We start from the raw sequence: 22,236 nt of genomic DNA on the forward strand, positions 1-22,236 counted from the left end.
CCGAACCCAAGGTAAAATTTTGGTATCATCAATATACCACTTTAGAATTTAAATCTCTCCATGTACATATATCTCGATATAGAATTCAAATTGATTAACAATTGCTGATTCTTAAATCTTAAGATTATTAACGACTAAAACAAGAAGCTTCCTCACATGTAAATTACACACACACAACACAATCTTACAAAAAACTGATGGTAGTTTTGTATTAACGTTAATAAATGAAGTTGTGAGCGGTACCATAAATAAGAGCAAGAGAGAAATAATCACTGATTCCTGTATTCCAAGCACTCATATTCCGCCACGTGTCTCCTAACCTGGCACCTCCAGCATCCCCCCAAGCCATGGCATCTCCTCTCCTCTCCACAACACACCCCCTTTTCCTTTTCTTCTTCGGCACAAACCATTTTCCCAAACTCCTCCGCTCGATTTCTTCCATACATGCATATTTTTATCCATGCGGATATAATTATTGAATCTTTTCTTTTCTTCTTTTTTTTTTCTTTTTCTAGGAAATACGACACACCGCTTTGTTTTTCTTTCTTTCTTTTTTTCTTTTTTTTTGTTGGTATTGTTTTGATGCAAAAGGGTACTAGGGATCTATTATTTCGGGGGATTTCCCGGGGTTTTCTTGAATTCGATTTTTCAGGAAATTCAGGGCTCTGGTGTTGTCGGAATCCCCATTCTCAAGGTGAATCGCTAGTCATTTTTCTTTTTTTTTTTTGTTTCCAATATATGTGTGTATTCTCTGTTTGTGGGATTTGATCAAATTTACGTGTAAAGAGTCATCTTTGGATGGAAAGTTTCGTTCTTTGAGACAATCTGCGCTCCAGAGTTTTGATGTTGCTGCTGTGATTTGGGACACTCATAAAAATTTAAATCGCTGGAGTAATTAATTAATTTTAGCCGACAAGATTAGGTTTTTTTTTATGTTTGATTTATTGGTTTTTTTAAATCTGTAAGTGTGAAAAGTGGTGTAATTTTGGGTTCTGGTTGAGGAGGTGCGGAAATGGAGTGGGAGCTTACCTTTTTATCATGAAACCAATGGGAATATCTTATGTGTAATTATCAGGAAATTGACAACCTAAACAAAGTGGAAGTCGGACGAGAATGCCAAATTTTTGATCAGCAGCATCGATCTGTGTTATTAATGGATTGCACCACGGTGACTGCTGGCTCCACCGTGAGCTCTAATGATGACATTCCACGTGTTAAATTCTTGTGTAGCTTTTCGGGTAGTATATTGCCGCGGCCCCAAGATGGTAAACTTAGATATGTAGGAGGTGAGACACGTATTGTGAGCGTCTCGCGTGATATAACTTATGAAGAACTCATGGGTAAAATGAGGGAGCTTTTGGAAGGTGCAACTTTGTTGAAGTACCAACAGCCGGATGAGGATCTTGACGCCTTGGTATCTGTTGTCAACGATGATGATGTCACAAATATGATGGAGGAGTACGACAAGTTAGGATTCAGGGACGGGTTTATCAGGTTGAGGATATTTTTGTTTTTGCATAATGATCAGGATGGGTCATTGCATTTTGGTGATGGAGATGAAAGGGATAATGAGAGGAGGTATGTGGATGCTTTGAACAACCTTAACGAGTCTCCCGAATTTAGAAAGCAGCCTGGGGAGTCTTTGTTAGCGGGGGCTTTTGATGATGCTCATATAGCTGAGCAGTTCTTTAATCAGATGAATCTTGAGGGCAGCTTCCATGGTCAAAGAAACATGGAATTGCCAATTGCTCAGATGAATTTACGGCGCCTAACGATACCTCATTTGGGTTCGGGGCAACCTCAACAACCGATGGCTCAAAGATATAATGAGATGGAGGCACCGTGGAGTCCTGGTTACTATTCCCCAAGGCATCCTGGGAACATGGATCAGAGGCAATTTGCAGAGTTTCCAAGTTCGCCTTCTTCTCGCTGTCGAACACCTTATGGAGACTTTCCGGACAGAATTTATTCTGAGGACTACAGTCGACCCCCAGTCAATACCCAATTCATTTACGAACAACCTCTGCAGTATTCAGACAATGTAGTGTTAGTTCCAACCGGATCTGCTATCAATGAGAAGGCTGGTTTCCCTGGCAACATACTCCAAGGATCCAGCGCTTATGAAGGAAACAACAGTATTTGTGAGAGTTGCCGGATGAACTTTCCAAAAAATCAAGTTTATCATGAATCTTCTAGGAAGGCCAGTGAACAGTCACATCTTGAAACTCCTAACCTGGGAAATGGGTATTTTCAGGTCCCTAATTCGTGCGCAGAATGCCCTCCAAACCGGGAAGTGTACATGTTGAGTTCGGATCCAAATATGCACCCTGCGTATCAAAATGATCCTCGATTTGTGCATCCTAAGACCCATAATCATGAAAGAGGATGGGTTTCACCACTTCAGTCAAATCCTTGGGCCGAGGAACCGAGACCACATATATCTGTTGCTGGAAGGTTGGCTGATGCCTACACTATCGAAAATGGTATGAATAATATTCTCCATGGTCATGGTAATGTATGTGATGGACACCATGTGCAATCACCTTACATCCATCATGAAGATCAACGATACGCTCGGTCTGGGGTAGAGTATGGTAGTCAAGTGTTCCAGGACCATGCTGTTGCAAGTGGATCACATATTCATTTGCCATCTGCTGATGGAATTCGCTATGTAAATCCTGCCTATAGATATGGGGATGATAATCTCCACCCGGCACCACAATGTCACATTCCTTCTCAAGCTCTATGGAGAAATGGTGTTCCCTCTTATGAGGCATCAGTTTCACATCAGCTCGCGAATGGCTCTGTCGGTACTGGATTCATCCGAGGTACAGTGGAGGGTAGCCCCAGAGTTCAAGCTTTTTTGGAGAATCAGAATATTTGGGCTGAGTCATCCCAAAAAATTACTGGCTTCAATGGGTCCCACATGCCTGAACATTTTAATCTCCAAGCTGTCAAAGTGGCTCCTAGTGTGTACACTGTGGAGAATCCTCAACAATATGGTCTGGAACCCGTCCAATCAGCAGCTGAGTTGTCTAAGTTTGGTGCTTCCAAAGGTCCTTTTCAGAAGGCTGACCCAGCATCTTTAGCAGATGATAAATCAATTCCTGTTGCTGCTGCTAGTATAGATTTTAGAAATGATACAGATATTACCAAAGAATCAAATCACGCAGGGGCAGTAGAAAATTCTATTGTGTGTGGCATTATGGACAAGAATTCCAATGGTTTAGCATCTTATGCATCCATTAAATCTAATGTTCCGGAACCCACTGTAGAAAATGGTGGGGCTGCAACAGTAGATGCAACCAAAGTTAGTTTGCCTAAGGGGTCCCTACACGTCCAGTTGGAAGTCTTGCCGGAGTTAACTGCATGTGTAGAAGAGGCTGCCTTGCGAAGTATGAAGGAGATGAAGTCTAAAGTTCAAGATGATGCGGCTTTGGGTGTTAAGCATAAAGTAGTTGCAAATGAACATACTCAGAACGCAGATGGAGTTGTAAGTATTGAGTAAATTTTGATCGACAATTTTAGTGTCCTTTTTTAACTAAAACTCTTTCTTGCTTTATATAGGATGCCAATACAGAATTGGAAGTAGATTTCGATAACGAAAATGTTTACAACTCCAAGATCGAGCCGACAAAAGCTGAAGCAGAAGCGATTGATCAAGGATTACAGGTTATAACTGATATTTTATGAGTTTATGTGATCTTCATGCCATTGGAGAAATTTTATATCCATCATAAATGTTTTAATCATAAATTATTTTTTTCTGTCATGCGGTGCCGTTTATTATTTCTACATTTTGTTACCCTTGTAGACAATAAAAAGTGCAGATCTGGAGGAGATCCGGGAGTTAGGTTCTGGGACATATGGTGCAGTCTATCATGGCAAGTGGAAGGGCTCGGATGTAGCAATAAAAAGAATAAAAGCCAGCTGCTTTGCTGGAAAGCCTTCTGAAAGGGAACGACTGGTAAGTTTTTCCTTTCAATTAAATGTATAATTGGTTTTAAAAGCATCTTCATTTCCATGTTAACTTCATCGTGAACTGTGACAATTTTCATCCGAACATCGATTATTAGTGGATGTTTGCCGTATAAATGTTGTCTTTTCTTTTCTTTTTATGCAAATAATCTATATTTTGAAAGTTCTTGCCTATGATTCTACCAACAGGACCGACTTGCTGGAAAATAATATAGTCTGTCGTCGTATTTAGAATCCTCTTAAAATGATGTTAAAGTAATCCTTTTTGTTCAGATCAATATTATTTCTGAAGCAAATGTGTACCCGCTGGTTTTTTTTTTTAAAATAGAAAGAGCAAGTGATGATGATAAATTGTGTAATTCCATTGAATGACATGATACATTTGGTTGAGTTCAATGTCTCCTTGATGAACATTCAGACATGACCTTATAATAATTCAGTTTTTTTTTTTGTTTTGCTAGTCGTGATTATACTCTCGTATTTATTTGCAACTTTTACCGCATTGTTTTCAGTATATGAACTGAACTATGACGTATTGTTTTTCTTTGCATTTCCGTTCTTAAAAAACTTGGTGTAATAACTTATATAGATTTTTCCTGTCATATTGGTTTTCAAGTTTTAACTCAATATTTCGTTAACATAGATTGCGGATTTCTGGAAGGAGGCGCTGATTTTAAGTTCATTGCACCATCCAAATGTTGTCTCTTTTTACGGCGTAGTTCGTGATGGTGAAGATGGATCTTTAGCAACAGTTACTGAGTTCATGATTAATGGATCTCTTAAACAATTTTTGCAGAAGAAAGACAGGTTTTTTTTCAGTCATTGACCAGCGTATCTGTAACCCGATTATTGATATGCGATGTTTATGATTATTTTTTGGGCAGAACAATCGACAGACGCAAACGACTAATAATAGCAATGGATGCTGCATTTGGTATGGAGTACTTACACGGAAAGAATATCGTTCATTTTGACTTAAAATGTGAGAATCTGCTGGTAAATATGAGAGACCCTCATCGTCCAGTTTGCAAGGTAAGAACATGGACATTTGAGTTTCTGTGGTATTCCATTTACTGCATTTACTACTTTACTAGATGTGGAAGAAGGGCAAAGCTTAAACTCGACAAATTTTAGGATGGGAAAAATTATTTGTTATATGTGCTACCTAAAACTCTAAATGATATAAATTTAAGATGAAGCAGGTTACCGTCAGGGTCGTAGCCAGAAACTTTTAATCATGTGGGTTATATTTGTTTCGATTTTTGTCCTCCCAGTACTACTTTTGTCTTCAAATACAATGAATAACTAAACAAAATAATCTCCACATATGACTAAAAAATGCCCGAATAAAAACCGATGATCATCATACGCTTAAGACAATACCTATTATTCCAAATTCTGACCTTTCCAACAACTCCGATGACCGATGTTTCTTACAAAGTACAACCCAATATTAAAAAAAGGGAGCACAGTAAAAAATACTTAATAATCCCAACGTTCAATTAGAAACATAACATCCAAGTTTATCTAACAAAATTATCTCTAAAATATTAATACAAACAGAAAAATTGCATATTTGTAAGAAAAGAAAAAGATCCATTAGTTTCTTCGATATTAGTTTAAGGTAAAATATATTTTGACCATTCAAAAATTGTGGGCTAAACTATTAAAAAATTTTGTCTTAGTTCTCCAATATTAAGCAAGGATAATTTAAGACATATTTGGACCATTTAAAAAATTACAGGCTGAACCATTAAATAAATTTTGCCCAAATTCCTGCTGGTTGCCCACATAGCACAACCGCTCTTGTCAACTTTCCTCTGGTTCTCAGAATGTCTGCTTGTAATTATCATTGTACAAGTTTATGTGGGCAACCAGCAGGAATTTGGGCAAAATTTATTTAAACCGCTCTTGTCAACTTTCCTCTGGTTCTCAGAATGTCTGCTTGTAATTATCATTGTACAAGTTTATTTGCATGGCGACTTTGCTACCGTGATTTTGTTTTATTATCTTAAGTCTTTGTTTGGCGCTGATATTCTCTGGGAGTTAGGTGATCTGGGCATATTAGTTTTTATATAAACCGTTTTCTTTTGACTGAATTTCATTTTAGATTGGGGATCTCGGCTTATCGAAGGTGAAACAACACACTTTAGTGTCGGGAGGTGTTCGTGGCACATTACCATGGATGGCACCTGAACTTCTGAGTGGGAAGAGTAAGGTTACTGAAAAGGTAATTGTGCTTCAATTTGATCCCCTGTACCTGTTTTTTGACGTCTCTTTCACGCATTCATGCATATTTTATTTATTTATATTATATTTATATTTTACAATTTCATTCTTCAGATTGACGTTTACTCGTTTGGGATTGTGATGTGGGAATTGCTGACTGGTGATGAACCCTATGCAGATATGCACTGTGCTTCTATAATTGGTATGCACCATATTTTTTGCATTTGTTTCTTGCCTTAGATGATGGTCCCCATTTGTTGCGTCTCTTGATGAGTTCAATTTTTGTAAATAGATAAATATGCCATAGCTCTATCTAATTATGTTTCAAATTTCTTGATCGCTTCGATTTGAAATAAGAAACATCCTAACTGTAACATGTAGGAGGGATCGTTAACAACACATTGCGTCCACAAAGCCCTACATGGTGTGACCCCGAATGGAAGTCATTGATGGAAAGTTGTTGGGCATCTGATCCAGCACAGAGGCCATCATTTTCAGAAATTTCACAGAAATTAAGAAACATGGCCGCAGCAATGAATCTGAAGTAGTCCTTCACCAGAAATAAGCTTTCATGTGCATCTCGCCTTTGACAAAAATATGGCTGCAGAACCAAGCACCTGTGGCCTTAAAATAAAGCATCCACTAACTAGTGTAATATTTTTCTATCTAGTTCAGTGGAGTGTAATAACGTGCCTTCGGGCGCGCTATTACTCGGGAAAACTTATAGGAATGTAATATGTTGTACTCCAAAGTGGTATTCTACATGATGTTGCTTTGTGCAGCTATGCATCTTATTGTAGTATTGGTTGTCTACTTAAGTTGTTTTTGTTCTCATGCTCTAGTGTAGAAGGTCCATGTTTGGTATACACTTTGAATAATTAATAGAGAAGTATTATTATTCATCTGTAGGTGAAATGAAATTTGTGGGGAATGAATTTTATACGAAAGCTCTTATTTTATATTTGAAATGCTATATTTCTTGTTAATATGTGATTTTTGTTTAATGCTGTGGTTGAAAGTTTCATGTTTAGATTGCAATATTTCAAGTTAGGGACATAAATGAATCGAATTGTTTTGACAGTAGTCATTTTTGTATATTTGAGTTTGAACACTATTTTTTTAATTATTTACAAAGGGTCAGTTCGAATTCCAGCTTGTTTTGTTTAGTAAGCTCGAAAATGATATTTTCGATTTAATTTTCACATTCAAGCTCGATTTACTCACTTAGATCTTAATTAACTATTAAAATCAATGAAGAAATATTCTGGAACTTCAACTCAAATTCGTTATTGTTATATTTTAAGTTTTAATATATGTATAAAATATAAATAATTAATAAAATCGAAACATATACATCATATGATCCAATAATTGTATTTGTTGGGTATCTTGAAGATGGTAAACAAGAAATAGAGTGAATAATGACTAGTGTTGAACGCTATTTTTTTAAGAAGATTTTGTCCTACTCTTGATCTTGATGGAACAAGACAATCTTCTTCAAAAATGAAACACTTGAGTCACTAGTTTCACACTCATAAATGTAACATACTCTCTTTAGTTTAAAAAATGATAAGAACAAGATGAATGCAGAATGTGTTTTAAAAAAAACTGAATATCAATAATTCAAATGATTTGATCTTCTATTTTATGTCGTTTGCCTGCGTAGACATGTTATTTGATGATGTGGTATGTTTGTTGGTACGATAAACTGATTAGAAACTGCAAAGAACACCTATCAAATGAATGAATTGCAGAAAACTCGAAAGTGATACACAACCATTCTTAAAACCATGCAAACACTATGTTGGCTTTTGGGCGCCCTACGCTGCACACTTTACTTGGAAATTCCAGGCAGAACTTTAGGGGGCGCTAGGGCACCCTTGTGCTACCTTGCTGCCTTAAATTTCGAGGCAACACATTTGTAGCTTGGTTCTTTATTTCCTTCAAGTTTTCGAGTTTCGTTTGCTTAATTTCAATTTATTAAGCCTGTAAAAATTCCAATAGTATTAACATGATTTTCTAGGAGCTTCGGGTGAGATGTCTGATCAGTTGATGAAATAAGTGAGCGTTTTGACACATGAATGACACAAGTTCAATTCCTATTACTAACATTTTTTGCGACAAACCTGTCCAATGCGTTTTACGTGACTAAGGTTGTTTGTAGAATATTACATTACAAGATATCCAATAACACAGAAAGGTGACGAGGACGGCTTCCATACAAAAAAAAAAAAGTTTAAAAAAAGACCACTTTCTATGATGATCAAATTTGTTATCACGCACACGATGAAATCAAATTTTGGTCATGTAAGTTCGTAAAAGCAAAATTGAAAGTCGATTCTTCACAAGATTAACCATTAAGACACCAAGAATTTCAATAATTATATGAAAGTTTATACCTAATAACATATATCAGACATTAGCTTCCAATTTAGTTTTCGATATTTTAGGTGAGGTTTCTGTCTTTTTTATTTTCTTTTTTCTTTTTAAATATATATATAGTTACAAATTAATGATTAAAAAGTGATGTCATGAACAACTGAATTAACAAATCTTAGAGGTCAAATTTGGTGACACCCTATATATCTCTCTCTCTCTTTTTTTTTTTTTTTTTTTTTTTTTAATTTTATGATTAGCCCTATATCTCATTTCATTTCCCTATCCCTCTAGAAGCTCCATAATTTTTGTACCTAATTCTCACGGGTTTTAATGTCAACGGCCTCTCACGTACCACATGCTTACCCATGCATTCACACGTGTCAGGTTCTTGGTTTTAATAAAAACTGGAGATCGGTAGAATTAATTCTACGGACGAGCTAGATTTGATAAATGATTTCTCCGTCTATTTGAAATCTGTCATAATTATTATTGAAATTATTTAATTTGATGTTTGAGTTTCAATCCAAGTTTGTCCATCGAAACTAGTCAAGGAACTGGCCGAAAATATAACCCATCAGTTTAAACTCATCAGGTACAATGTAAAAGATATTTCTAGGTGATATATAAACCGTACGTAAGATCCCCATGTGATTACGTAAAATTGTTTCATCATTAAATACATGGTTTTTATCGGATAAATAGCATTAATTAACATTAATCATGAGAAAACCTTTAAAATAAATAAATAAAGAACCAACCACCTAAATGACTTCAATATAATGACATTCTAAAATCTCGCGCGTGTTTATAAAAATCAAATATATAAATGTGTTCTATTCTTATCTCTATCATAAGGGCTTTATGTTTTTCGATATTTGACACGGTGACACTTGCAATTTTTCGTATATTGATGCATGTAGGGAGAATATGTAATAATTAGTAATAATCAAACCTAATTTCATTATAAGCTCATCAAAATTTTAAATTTACAAGGGTAAGCCATACAATTTATGTGTTGGTTGATAAGGGCAAAGTCAATATATTGGATGCCAATGTGTAGCTGCTAGTTGGGTTAGTTGAAAAGAAGGGTTTGACAATTGTTAATGAAACCAGTAGTTAATTATATTTTTAAAAGGGAATTAATTAGGGGTTCAGTTTGAGCTCAGCAGCTGCGTCTGTTTGTAGCGTAGTCTCTTAATTATTGTACATAAAGTGCTTTTAGATAATTACAGCTTCATTAAATTAATTTAAACAGGTTTACAATTGTCAGAAGGAAATTCTTTCATATATATTCTTAATTAATATAATCAATTATATGCCAATGTTTTTTTACGTTACATGTACATATATAATATAGTTATTAATGTTTGCCGCAGCTTTCAAACCCCGGTGGTTTTCTAACCTCTCTTTTGTAATAAAATAATTTATTAGTATTTAGTAAAATAATTTACTCTACATAGATCCATTTTATAATATGCTGGCGCCAGAGTCATGATATCATGAATGCGAATTAACCGGTAGATCGAAGAGTAATTCCTTTCCATATCATTGAATTGAATTGGCTTGACCATTTATTTCTGGTATTTATTTCACACATTCCACGTACGACTAACCCGATGTTTTTTTTTTCAAAAAAAAAAATTTAAATCATTTTTATGATGTGCATGACATTGATTACGAGAGACAGAGAGAGATATATATATCTATAGAGTTTTGTTATGTTGTACTCACCGTGCTCATTTAATGTGCTCACTATGAGGTGACACTCAGCTATTAGATGTATTGAATTGTGCATCAAATAGTTGAGTGACACATCATAGTGGACACGGTAGATAAACAACATAACAAAACTCTATATATATGTATATACATATATATATATATGTATGTATATAGGTGTGTAGTAACACGTATCTTATTTTAAGTTAATTGAAATTTAAATATGATTAAAGGTTATTAAATAAACAAATCAGGTGATTAAAAAGAATTAAAATATGAAATCTGGATTTTAAACTCATTGGAGAGTTCGAAAGATCTAAACCCCCACTTTGAAAGTAGCGAAGTGTGCATGGTTGGTTCAGAAGCCGGGGAACAGTTCAGAAGTTCCGAATCCTAATCGGAAGATCCGATCTTAGTCCAAGCCAACCATCCCTTAGGTGTCTTGTAGTGACCCATATCCGGAATTAAGGATTAATTGTAATTAATCCAATGATCATGTTTAGATTAAGTGAAAACAATATTAAAGAAATTCTAAATGGATTAACGGAGTACGGAAATGGATCCAAAACAATCGAAAATAGCCGGAAAAGTTCCGAGGGTTCGAACGATCCGATGCAGGTTCGGAGGATCCGAACTGGGAACGGAGCCAAGGATCGGAGGGTCTGAAGAGTTCGGACGGTCCGAAGTCAGTCGGAGGATCCGAACGTGCATGGCCAGCTGTCTCAGAATAATACGTCATTGGTGATGTTACAGAGATGACTTCGGAAGATCCGATGGTCTAGATCGGAGGCTCCGATCGGAGTCCGGGACAGGTTTATGGTTGCATGCGAAGGTATTGACGAGTGGCACAGATCGGACGGTCCGATGTAGGGATCGGAGGCTTCGATCGAGTTTGGACGCTCCGAACATGGGATCGGACGATCCGATCTGCGTCTATATAAGGAGGTGCCGAGGCCTCATTTTGAACCGCACCAACTTCCTCTCCTTCACCCGCGTGGCTCTATTTTAGGGCTTTGAGTACTCTTATTTTAGAGTTGAAGTGGGAAATATATCTTAGTATAGTCAGACAGTGTCTGACATAGTTGTAGAGCAGTGCTCGTGTAGTGGAGCCGTGCTCGAGGCTGTGGAGCTGCAATAGGGGTGTGCCCCTAGTTGCAGGAAATCGCCATCAGCGGGCTGACGACGGACGCATGTATAGCTATGGTCTCCTTTAATTACTTAGGAGTATGCAACAACTTAGTTAAGAATTTTAGAGCTTAATGAATGATGCATGAGTATTTACATTGTAGAGTTGATGATAGGCTTGGATCCTAGAGTGGGACTGCTAGGACTACCTGTAGTAAGGTACGTAAATACTGACTGAGATAGTCAGCGGGTTTGCATGCTTATGTGTTTCATTGTGTGCCATATTATTCTGCAACATGTGCATATCATATTATGCATGTCCATATTTTGAGATGAGCCATGTAGGGCCGCTCAGCCCTGTTTGTACGGTCGATGTCGAGCGCCCCGCGACCGATGGGTTAGCCGGCACTGACATCTATAAGACACGGTCCACGCCCAGTAGGAATGAGAAGTGTACTCAATGGATTGTCCTGGGTTGTACAACTCATATCCTAGGCGCCTTTCTGAGCAGTGTATACAGTTATCCCAGATATGGATACCATGTCATTTGCATGCATCATGTTTGTATGTTTACTCGTATTTGCGTATTGAGCGTAGTCGCTCATGTCCAATATTTTTTGTGTATCTGGACACCTCGTTCGACGAGGCAGGTGGTGTACCCACGATCTTTGAGAGGCCAGTGACCTTGGAGATAATAGGATTAGCTGTAGGTTTTTCCTTATGTTGTATTTAAGCTTATTCGATTGGGTTGTATAATAGAATTTGTTTAACCAGTTGTATTCTGCCGGTTTGCTTTTATTTACGTCTTCCGCAGCGATTTATTTTAAATGCATGCTTAATTATGCTTTAACTCTGATCAAGTAGTGGATCCAAGTAGGGTCGCTACATTTATTGGTATCAGAGCAGCATGCAAAGAGATTTGGGAGATAGTATTGAGACTCTTTGGGTTATCCTTGTAGGATTGATGAGACCTTTAAAAAGACGATGATGAGACATTTAGGTTGCCCGAAGACTATCATCAACGCAGAATTTCTAAAGATTTGGCTTTTGGAATTTTAACAAGTGCGGACATGAGCGATGGATCGTGTCCGAGTTTTCGAGACTTCTACTCATGTGGATCCTAGCTTTGGATCGAGTACCAGATGCCAGAGGATTGGTTGGGACATACTTGATGTTTGCATCTGTACCGTCTGTACCATGTTGACACTACTCTGAATATCCTTCAATCGTATTTGGAGAGATTGTCACATAGACCTTCACTTGGGAATGCCTCGAGTGGCTAAGACATGACTGGTTTTGAGCGTAAGGTCATTAAATTCATGCAAAACATGATTCTTTCTGTATTCTTGTATCGATGTGTTTGGTAGGCACACGGGAAACTTCATGTTCAAAAGCATGTGATGAATGCAAGAAGAAATCTGACGTTAGATTGTGAGCAGAAGAGGTCAACTGACATGCACTGATGCAGAGCATAACTGGTTAGTGAGCTCGAGTTATTTCTCCGGAAGTCTTGGCAGGACGACATACCGAGAGATTTAAGCAGGAGTATGCTTGTATTGATGCGTGTGTCGATTAGAAGCTTCATGCTCAAGAAACGAAGATTAGTACGATGATTTAAATACTGTATTGTTGTAATTATAAATAATATTTCAGTTGTAATGAATCATCAGACTCTGGTTGTATCATTTCGAGTTATTGATTGTACATTTTCCATTGTATTTTGGATACTGTAATTGTATTAAATGAGATTGTAATAAAGAAATTGTACATAAACTTGAAACAATGATACATGTATTATTTGAGATTTGTCTAGCGAATTGTGGATTTGTGTCCGACTGCAGTGATTTTGCTAAGTTTGGCATGGTTTTAGTTGTTTAGTGTTCAACTGTGATAACTCATACGTTTTGAGTAGGCCGATTGTAACAGCTTGACTTATGGTTAGTCTAGAAGTTTTCCTAGGATTGACCTAGTTAGCCGATTGACTATGGTTAATGCCAGCGATGAGTTGATTCATCAGTGGGCATGAGTTTTTGTTCTAGGTTGTTTCCTTAGAACAGCAGTCTGATGACCTTCGTAGGTTGAGACTTTTGATGATGGGTTTTCATCAGGATGTCAGGTCGAGTATGTGGCAAGAGTTGTGGACTATGACCATGATTAGACGTGAGGAGGTGCGACCCTATGTCGACGTACCTGGAAGCCTTTGCGCTTTAGGGGGATGACGGTGGGAAGGCTACTCAGTCTAGGGTTTTGGTAACATTCACGTCGAGGTATGACCTTGGATTAGATGCCTAGTTTGGTATCATGATTTAGATATAATCTGACTTGTGTCAGAGATGTTCGTTGGAGTGTTCTACTGTGAGAACCAGTCTTGGAGGGATTTTCTTGACGAGTGAATGCTCTGAGCAGGTGGGTTTTGACCTATGAGACACTGCTAGACTAGTCGATCTAGTCGATAGTCAAATTCTACCAATGATGATTGGGAATATCATCTGACTTAGTATCATATTTGATGATACGATTGAGATTTAGTGCCATAAGGTTTATCCAGGATATGGGATTGTAGGCTTAGACCTGGAGATGGGTATTGCCCAGTGATGATAGTTTTTCGTCAGTAATGGATTATATCCAAGGGTGAGTACTGTATAGGATTCTTCGAGGCGAGAGGAGAGCGTAGCCGGTGCCAGAGTACCCTTGGTCGTTGTTCCAGGTGGACATCATGGTAGGCTACCTCAGTCTTGAATTGTTGTACAGTATTAGCAAGGGGTATAATCAGGAGCGTGTCCAGAGATAGTGGGAATCTTTGGGATTAGATTTCACTTTTGGACCTGACGAGCCTTGACGTCCATCTTGAATGAACGAGTTAAGGTAGGATAGTGAGTCCAGTGATAGCGCTAAGTACCGTCTGGTGTTTTCAACGTTTGAGCGTAGGATTTTTCATGGGATAGGAATGATCTAGGTTGATAGATCATGAGCATTCCTTGCGTCTAGTCAGCCTTAGTATTCGATTCCAGTGTACGAGGCAGCTGTCAGTGGCAAGGCACGAGACGGTTCCAATAGACTACTAATAGATATTGTCTGTCTATCGAGTATAGGTGTGTTGAAACCAGAGCGATTTGAGTATTTCAAGTGTTGGAAATAGTAGACTTGTGGCAGCCGAGTCAAACTATTGATCGAGCCACGTAGGTAGTCTGATTTGATTTCACTACCCAGCTAAGTGTAAGCAGTAGTAGATCGACGAGGTCGATAGGTTGAGTTCAATCAGTGATGATTAGGACATAGAGAATCGAGAAGTACTTGGAGTAGTATTTTGTCTCTTGGTGCCTTAGAGACGAGTACTTGGTGCAATCTCAGAGAAGTTGACGATTTAAGTATATTATGAGAATCTCTTGTTCTGCCAGAGATGGATCTTTTGGGATTGCTGCTAATCAAGGATGATTGCAAATCGACTTGTATGGTCAAGTTAGGCGATAACTTGACAGTGAGAACAAGCAAAGGAAATGAGGTAGTTTCCAAGTATAGTGTTTCCTTGTTAAGAATAAGCTGAAATTGATCTAAGCAATTGCTTCGTGTTCATAAATAGTGAACTTAGGCTGAGTAAGTAAAGGGTCAAGTGTAACATGGTGACCAATATCTTGTGACGATTCCAAGGGATGATGTGTTCATCAGAGATCGTAGTCTTTTCCAATTCATGTCAGGGATGATGTGTTTAAGCAGGAACATGAGTTAGTGAAAATGTTGAATCTGTTGGGATTAATTGGTCAGATCTTGTAAGGATAGAATTCACGATGATGGTTGTCATCAGGGACTCCGAGATGAGTTATGTCGAGTACAATGACTGTCGATTTTCGAGACAGGATAGAAAGCATTTCCATATGCATGTGTACTGTGGAATGTCCCAGTCGAGCATCTTGGTGGAAGCTTTCCTTAGTCTTGATGTGTGTACAATGATTGCAAGTATGTATAACTATCAGGGGAACGTCCAACGATAACTGAATCCTGTAGAGAGATTTGACTAGTCTATCGATTAAGACTCATAGGTGAGTAGTCCGTGGCTGAGACGAGGTAGTTCATTAGAGATGTGGTGACTACCATTGTGGCGTATGCGTATGGCTTCGCAGGCCAATGGTTAAAGGATGACTTAGCGTCATAATTGCCTAGTGATGATAGTTTTCATCAGGACACAATATTGAGTCGTATTGAGAAACGTGAACTACGATTAATACTAGACTTGGTGGTCTGAGTCCTTGGTATTGCTTGACAGCCTTGTCTTCGCCCCAAGAGAGCATGAGAGGAGTAACCAGTCTGGAAATCGTGGGAAGCAGTTACGTTGAAGTATAGCTTTGTGTCAGCCGAATTCTCTTGAGGAGAAATTAGTGTTATGCTGTGGCAAAAACAGTGTTAGGACGAGTGTTTCCTGACTATGGGTAATCCACATCGAGCGAAGTTGGGGAACCATTGGATGGTTAGATCTGTTAGTGTTCGACGAATGTCGCAAACCAGTTAGGTTTCGACGTGTGTTTTATCTGCATAAGATTTTACTTGTGGATGGTGATCTTGAGCAAGAAAATGTTTGCGTTCTTTTGTTGTGGTCATTTGGTACAAGATCAGTACCCAGAGGTTGCGAGTGTTAGCTCGGCAGAAGGATCTCGGGAGATGCACCTTGAGGACGAAAGCTATATCAGTGTTGTGATACATTAGTGCCAAGAAATTTGATTTTCGTATAGTAGTACAACACCTTTCAGAACCAAATGAGGAGTTTGAGGAGTGCTGAAAGTAAATCGTCGTTAATAAATCTCGCAGGAATTTAGACAAAAGTCTGAGTGTGTTGAAAGCTATTCGACCAGACATTCAAGTAGAGATCTCTTGTACGTTCTTGAGGTTTTACCCTACATTTCGAGGACGAAATATTTTAAGGGGGGGAGAAAGTGACCCGTATCCGGAATTAAGGATTAATTGTAATTAATCCAATGATCATGTTTAGATTAAGTGAAAACATGATTAAAGAAATTCTAAATGGATTAACGGAGTACAGAAATGGATCCAGAGCAATCGAAAATAGCCGGAAAAGTTCCGAGGGTTCGAACGATCCGATGCAGGTTCGGAGGATCCGAACTGGGAATGGAGCCAAGGATCGGAGGGTCTGAAGAGTTCGGACGGTCCGAAGTTCATTCGGAGGATCCAAACGTGCATGGTCAGCTGTCTCGAAATAATACGTCATTGGTGACGTCACAGAGATGACTTCGGACGATACGATGGTGTAGATCGGAGGCTCCGATCGGAGTTCGGGACAGGTGTATGGTTGCATGCGAAGGTATTGACGCGTGGCACAGATCGGACGGTCCGATGTAGGGATCGGAGGCTCCGATCGAGTTAGGACGCTCCGAACATGGGATCGGACGATCCGATCTGCGTCTATATAAGGAGGTGTCGAGACCTCATTTTGAACCGCACCAACTTCCTCTCCTTTGCCCGGCTCTATTTTAGGGCTTTGGGTACTCTTATTTTAGAGTTGGAGTAGGAAATATATCTTAGTATAGTCAAACAGTGTTTGACATAGTTGTAGAGCAGTGCTCGTGTAGCGGAGCCGTGCTCGAGGCTATGGAGATGCAGCAGGGGTGTGCCCCTAGTTGCGGGATAGTCGCCATCAGCGGGCTGACGAAGGACGCAGATATAGCTATGGTCTCCTTTAATTACTTAGGAGTATGCAATAGCTTGGTTAAGGCTTTTAGAGCTTAATGAATGATGCATGTGTATTTGCATTGTAGAGTTGATGATAGGCTTGGATCCTAGAGTGGGACAGCTAGGACTACCTGTAGTAAGATACGTAAGTACTAACTGAGATAGCCAGCGGGTTTGCATGCTTATGTGTTGCATTGTGTGCCATATTATTCTGCAGCATGTGCATATCATAATGTGTTTGTCCATCTTTTGAGATGAGCAATGTAGGGCCGCTCAACCCTGCTTGGACGATCGATGTCGAGCGTCCCGCGACCGACGGGTTAGCCGGCACTAATGGTAGCGCTTAGTCGTATCACGCCCAAATTAACCCAACTCAGATTAACTAAATAAACATGTAGTAGCGAGAGTAGGGATCGTTCCCACGAGGAAAGTGAAATTTATTTGTGTTCTTAAAAATACTGGAAATAAATAAAAGGGGATTTTGAACTTTAAAATCTACTATGCAAGAATTAAAATAAAGGAAGATCAATAAATTAATGAGACTTGGTATCGATCGACTACACCCTTGAAATCATTCACTCGATCATTGATTCCCTAAAAATAATTAATTCACATCGAATATTTATCATTGAAAATTTAATTCCTGTTTTACCTTAATTTTAGTTAACTAGACACCAGCGTTCTAAGTTAACCCTTATCAATAAATTAATCCGATAACAGCAATCTAGATTTAAACTCACAAGAGCATTCAAATGAGTAAAACTAATGAAGCTAGACAACACAAACACCAGCGGTTGTATTTAGTCTAGTCAATTGTTGTTCCTACGATTTAACAAATTCAACAGCAAAAAATATTAATCATAGTTGCTTCACAAATCAGATGATTCAAACAATTACGGATTTGAATTCTAATTTAGCGGTAGATTGTACGAAAGAATTATCAGGTGATCAATCTAATAATCAAACACACAAGCATGAAATAAACCAGAACAACTCTTGATACTCGATAAAAATCAAACAATGAAAATCTGAATCTCACAAGATAAATAAATTCAAGGGTTCGTCTTTCTCAACCAAGAATAGAAACAAGAAGAATTAAAATCTAAGAACAAGAAAGATAAAACCTAGCCACCAGATGAATTCTCTGTATGTAGCCGTCTAAAGATCTTCAGAAGTGATCAAAAGATAGTAATTTTCGAGTTATATGATGTATTTAAAGACTAGAGTCTTTCCCAAGAAAGTTTCCTAATTAAAACAGATTTCTCGAAAAAGTCGGTGTGCTCGAGCACACCGAGTACGTGCGATCGAGCGTGCACAAAACATCCATCTTACTATCCCAAATTTGGTAATAGGCGCGCTAGGGCACACCGAGTTCATGCGCTCGAGCGCGCAGCTTTTTTCCCAGCGAGCAGCGATTTTGTAAAATTTATATCCAGAGATCTAGCCGTCGGATTGAGATGAAATTTGGACAGCTGTTTCAAAACATCTTTAAATATATTCGGGACGGTGAAGATTGGATTTGGACTTCTATAAAATTAAATATGATTTTCTGATCATTGCTGCTCCGTAATTCATTCTTGCGCAATAGCTTCTCCATCTTTTCCTCGACAAAACGCTACGTCCTATACAATAAACACGGGTGCGCATAATGTAGACACGATGTATGAAAAACCAACAAAAACTTAATTAAAACAAATGAATTCACGCACAAATGACAATAAAATGATAATAAAATATGCAACACAAACATGCCCATCAACTAACATCTGTAAGACACGGTCCACATCCAGTAGGAATGAGAAGTGTACTCAGTGGATTGTCCCGGGTTGTACCACTCATATCCTAGGCGCCTTTCTGAGCAATTTTATACAGTTATTCTAGATATGGATACCATGTCATTTGCATGCATCATGTTTGTATGTTTACCCGTATTTGCGTATTGAGCGTAGTCGCTCACGTCCAGTCTTTTCTGTGTATCTGGACACCTCATTCGATGGGGCAGGTGCAGGTACAAGTGGTGTACCCAGGAGCTTGGAGAGGCCATTGACCTTGGAGACAACAGGATTAGTTGTAGGTTTTTCCTTAGGTTGTATTTAAGCTTATTCGATTGAGTTGTATAATCGAATTTGTTTAACCGGTTGTATTCTATCGGTCTGCTTTTATTTAAGTCTTCCGCAGCGATTTATTTTAAATGCATGCTTAATTATGCTCTAACTCTGATCAGGTAGTGGATCCAGGTAGGGTCGCTACATGTTCGAACCATTGTGACTCAGCAATTTCATGCAGAGTTTGAATGGTCCGAACCAGGGTTCAGAAGATCTGAACCCAACCAGCCAGATACATGTATTGCATGCAGAGTTCGGAAGGTCCGAACTTCGCCTATAAATAAGGGTCCGAGACTTCAATTTTTGGTACAATTTCCTGAATTCCCTTCTTGATTAGTCTATAAATAAGAGGGCCCGATGATAATAGCTAGTGAGGTGCTTCTGGAATAGCATCCAGTGGTGAGTAGAAACTAGGTATCGACATCAATGGGCTGAGCTAACGACGAACGAAGGTATGGTTAGAAAATTCTATTGATTTATAAGAGTATCTGTTAGCTTAGTTAAGACTTCTAAAACATATTTAGTGATATGATAATTACTTGACTGTATGCTTGGAACCTATACCCTGATTGTACTTGATCTATCATTAGAGGTACGTAAGTACTGATTAAGATTATCAGCTGAGTATGCATGCTTATATGTTGCATTTATGTGCCATGATGCATGTTTTACTGCTTTTCATACGTACCACACATTGAGCTCAAACCGTATATCATTTGTGATAGTCTTTCTCGTAGGGTCACTCAGCCCTACACCTGTTTATACTGTCTGCCACCAGGAGTTACCGCAATGCGCAGAGACTGATACTATGACTGTTTAGACTAGTGTGTGAGTTATCCAGCGGTCGGATTTTCAGATGGTACTACATACTCATAGGCGCCCAATCTGAGCAGGACTTGGTAGTTGACCAGTCACCCCAGTCATCTCACGTTGCCTGCATCATATTATTTTTGTATATTCATATTTACGTAATGGAGGTTAGTCGCTCACGTCCACGATGTTATCTTGGACACTCCATTCTACGGAGCAGGTCTCAGGCTGGACGGTGGATCGAGGCAGGGTTAAAGATAGGGCCAGGAGCTGCTTGAAGTAACAATGTCTACAGTCAGATTCATGTTGGAAATAGTTATCGGAAGACACTTTTGAGTTCTTAGTACCGGTTGTATTCCGTCGATTTTTTTAGTAGGTTTTTAAGTTTCCGCAACAAACTCTGTGTTTTAATTAATATTTTATATTAAGCTAATTGCATACTTAAGACTGCAAGTTAGTATGTGATCTAGACTGAGTCACTACAATGTATGTATGCGCAGTGACACATAACTCTCACAATAAATAATGAACTAAACATGGAAAGATACGAGATTAAAACTGAAATTTGATAATTCAATATATAAAATCGCAAAAAAACAAAAATATATGACCAAAAATTTTAATTTTTTTTGAAATGAGAAAATAAGTTTTTTAGTCCAGTAACTTTATCCCCTTTGGATTTTGGTCCATTAACTTTTCCGATGTGGGTTTTGGTACACTAACTTTGCATTTTCAGTGTTTTTTGGTCCAACTGCATATGTGTCAGCTTTTGATTGGTCCACGTCATCATTTTGGACCAATCAGAAGTTGACACGCAAGCAGTTAGACCAAAAAACACTGAAAATACAAAGTTAGTATATCAAAACCCACAACAAAAAAGTTAATGGACCAAAACCAAAACATAGACAAGTTAATGGATCAAAAAACTTATTTTTTATAACTTTAATAAGGAGATATATAGAAATAGATAATCAACGATGAATACTCCAACAATTTTGAACAAAAATTTACTATTAAATAAAATGATGAATCCCAAAAAGTCTAAAGGTTTTGTATGAAATAAATATTAGAGTAATTACATATGTGTCAAAGCAATTAGTACATAATCTATACTATTATATAAAAGATGGGCATACTATACTAACTAACTTTGAGGACACCAAAATTTTTTATTTCGTAATTACCCCTTCTTATCCACTATTCCACTAAACTTTTCACTCACTCCATTTTTTGTTTTTTAAAAAAAAAAATTTACATATAAAAAAATCCCTCTATTTACACATGCAAGACATTTGCATTTTTCCCTAGTTTGTATAATTACTGTGTCGTCTTACTTTGACAAACCCGTTTTGTTACGACTTACGAGGTGGGGCTGACCTTTTTATGACTCGTACGTAATTTCCTGGATTAAATATAATCAAGCATCAACTCTTACGTCGTACGTCGTCGTTTGCCAGGTGGCCTACACAATAACTGTTATACATCAATATTGTATGGCGATGTAATAAATGAATATAAAATATATTACTATTTTTGTGTTATATATAATTGTCTTTGTCGATAGATCAATTAAAATATAATATTGAGTTGTTGCGTTGTTTGAAATATTTGAGGTGCATCGTTATCATTTATAATTTTTGGTTAAACGATAAGTGTTCGATTCCAATGTACAACCACTTTGTCGTGAATTTTATAAATATTCATGTAAGATTCTTATTTTATTATTATTATTATTATTATTATTATTTTTTTGTAGGGAAACATTGTAAAACTGGTCATGTATTGGTCTAGTTTTGCTTTGTCTTCAAAATTTAGTTTTTTTTTGGTAAAAAAAATTGATATAATATCAGACACATCAGTAATATCAAGCTCATGTAAATAATGATCGGCACACACATCAGAAAAATTTGGCATTATATTAGTACTCGGATTAAAAATAATTAAAATTGAAAAAAAGTCAAAGGATTTTAAATGTGATATATATGGTGCGAGGGTACTAAATTTTTAACAAAAGGATATTAATTTGAAGATATATAGTTTACTTTATGTGTTATATTTTCTTCGCATTTTTGTAAATGATGATTATATATTATCAAGGATATTATCTGTATTTTAACAAGGGTACTATTGGGATCGGTTCAGAGGGTAGAGGGGGGGGGGGGGTGAATACACTCTGAAACTTTTCTTCTCCTTCTTTAGAAAAAAAAATGAC

At 37.7% G+C, this 22,236-nt stretch overlaps 1 protein-coding gene across 3 annotated transcripts; it reads left to right on the forward strand.

Moving 5' to 3' along the window:
• Positions 1-258: 258 nt before the first annotated feature.
• On the forward strand, positions 259-7,159 carry LOC140887883 (uncharacterized). Of its 3 annotated transcripts, none has more exons than XR_012152035.1 (9): positions 259-3,493; positions 3,568-3,672; positions 3,815-3,967; positions 4,622-4,785; positions 4,863-5,010; positions 6,089-6,208; positions 6,322-6,409; positions 6,589-6,975; positions 7,008-7,109. XR_012152035.1 is itself a non-coding variant. In XM_073295457.1 (9 exons), the coding sequence occupies exons 2-9, from the start codon at positions 1,154-1,156 to the stop codon at positions 6,753-6,755; spliced, it is 3,285 nt and encodes a 1,094-aa protein (XP_073151558.1). In that variant the 5' UTR covers positions 259-694; positions 1,076-1,153; the 3' UTR covers positions 6,756-7,159. The 3 variants fall into 3 exon arrangements, 2 of the variants coding, with proteins under 2 accessions (XP_073151558.1, XP_073151557.1); XM_073295457.1 differs by having other exon boundaries at positions 259-694; positions 1,076-3,493; positions 6,589-7,159; XM_073295456.1 differs by having other exon boundaries at positions 6,589-7,159.
• The last annotated feature ends 15,077 nt before the right edge of the window (positions 7,160-22,236 follow it).

The sequence above is a fragment of the Henckelia pumila genome, chromosome 3 (genome assembly GCF_033568475.1).
Source record: "Henckelia pumila isolate YLH828 chromosome 3, ASM3356847v2, whole genome shotgun sequence".
NCBI classification, from domain to species: Eukaryota; Viridiplantae; Streptophyta; class Magnoliopsida; order Lamiales; family Gesneriaceae; genus Henckelia; species Henckelia pumila.

Coding starts and splice junctions, on each gene's coding strand:
- LOC140887883 (XM_073295456.1), top strand. CDS start 1,061: ATGTGTAATTATCAGGAAATTGACAACCTAAACAAAGTGGAAGTCGGA. Junction 4,786..4,862: donor TTTTTGCAGAAGAAAGACAG/GTTTTTTTTCAG, acceptor TTTTTTGGGCAG/AACAATCGACAGACGCAAAC. Junction 6,410..6,588: donor GCACTGTGCTTCTATAATTG/GTATGCACCATA, acceptor TGTAACATGTAG/GAGGGATCGTTAACAACACA.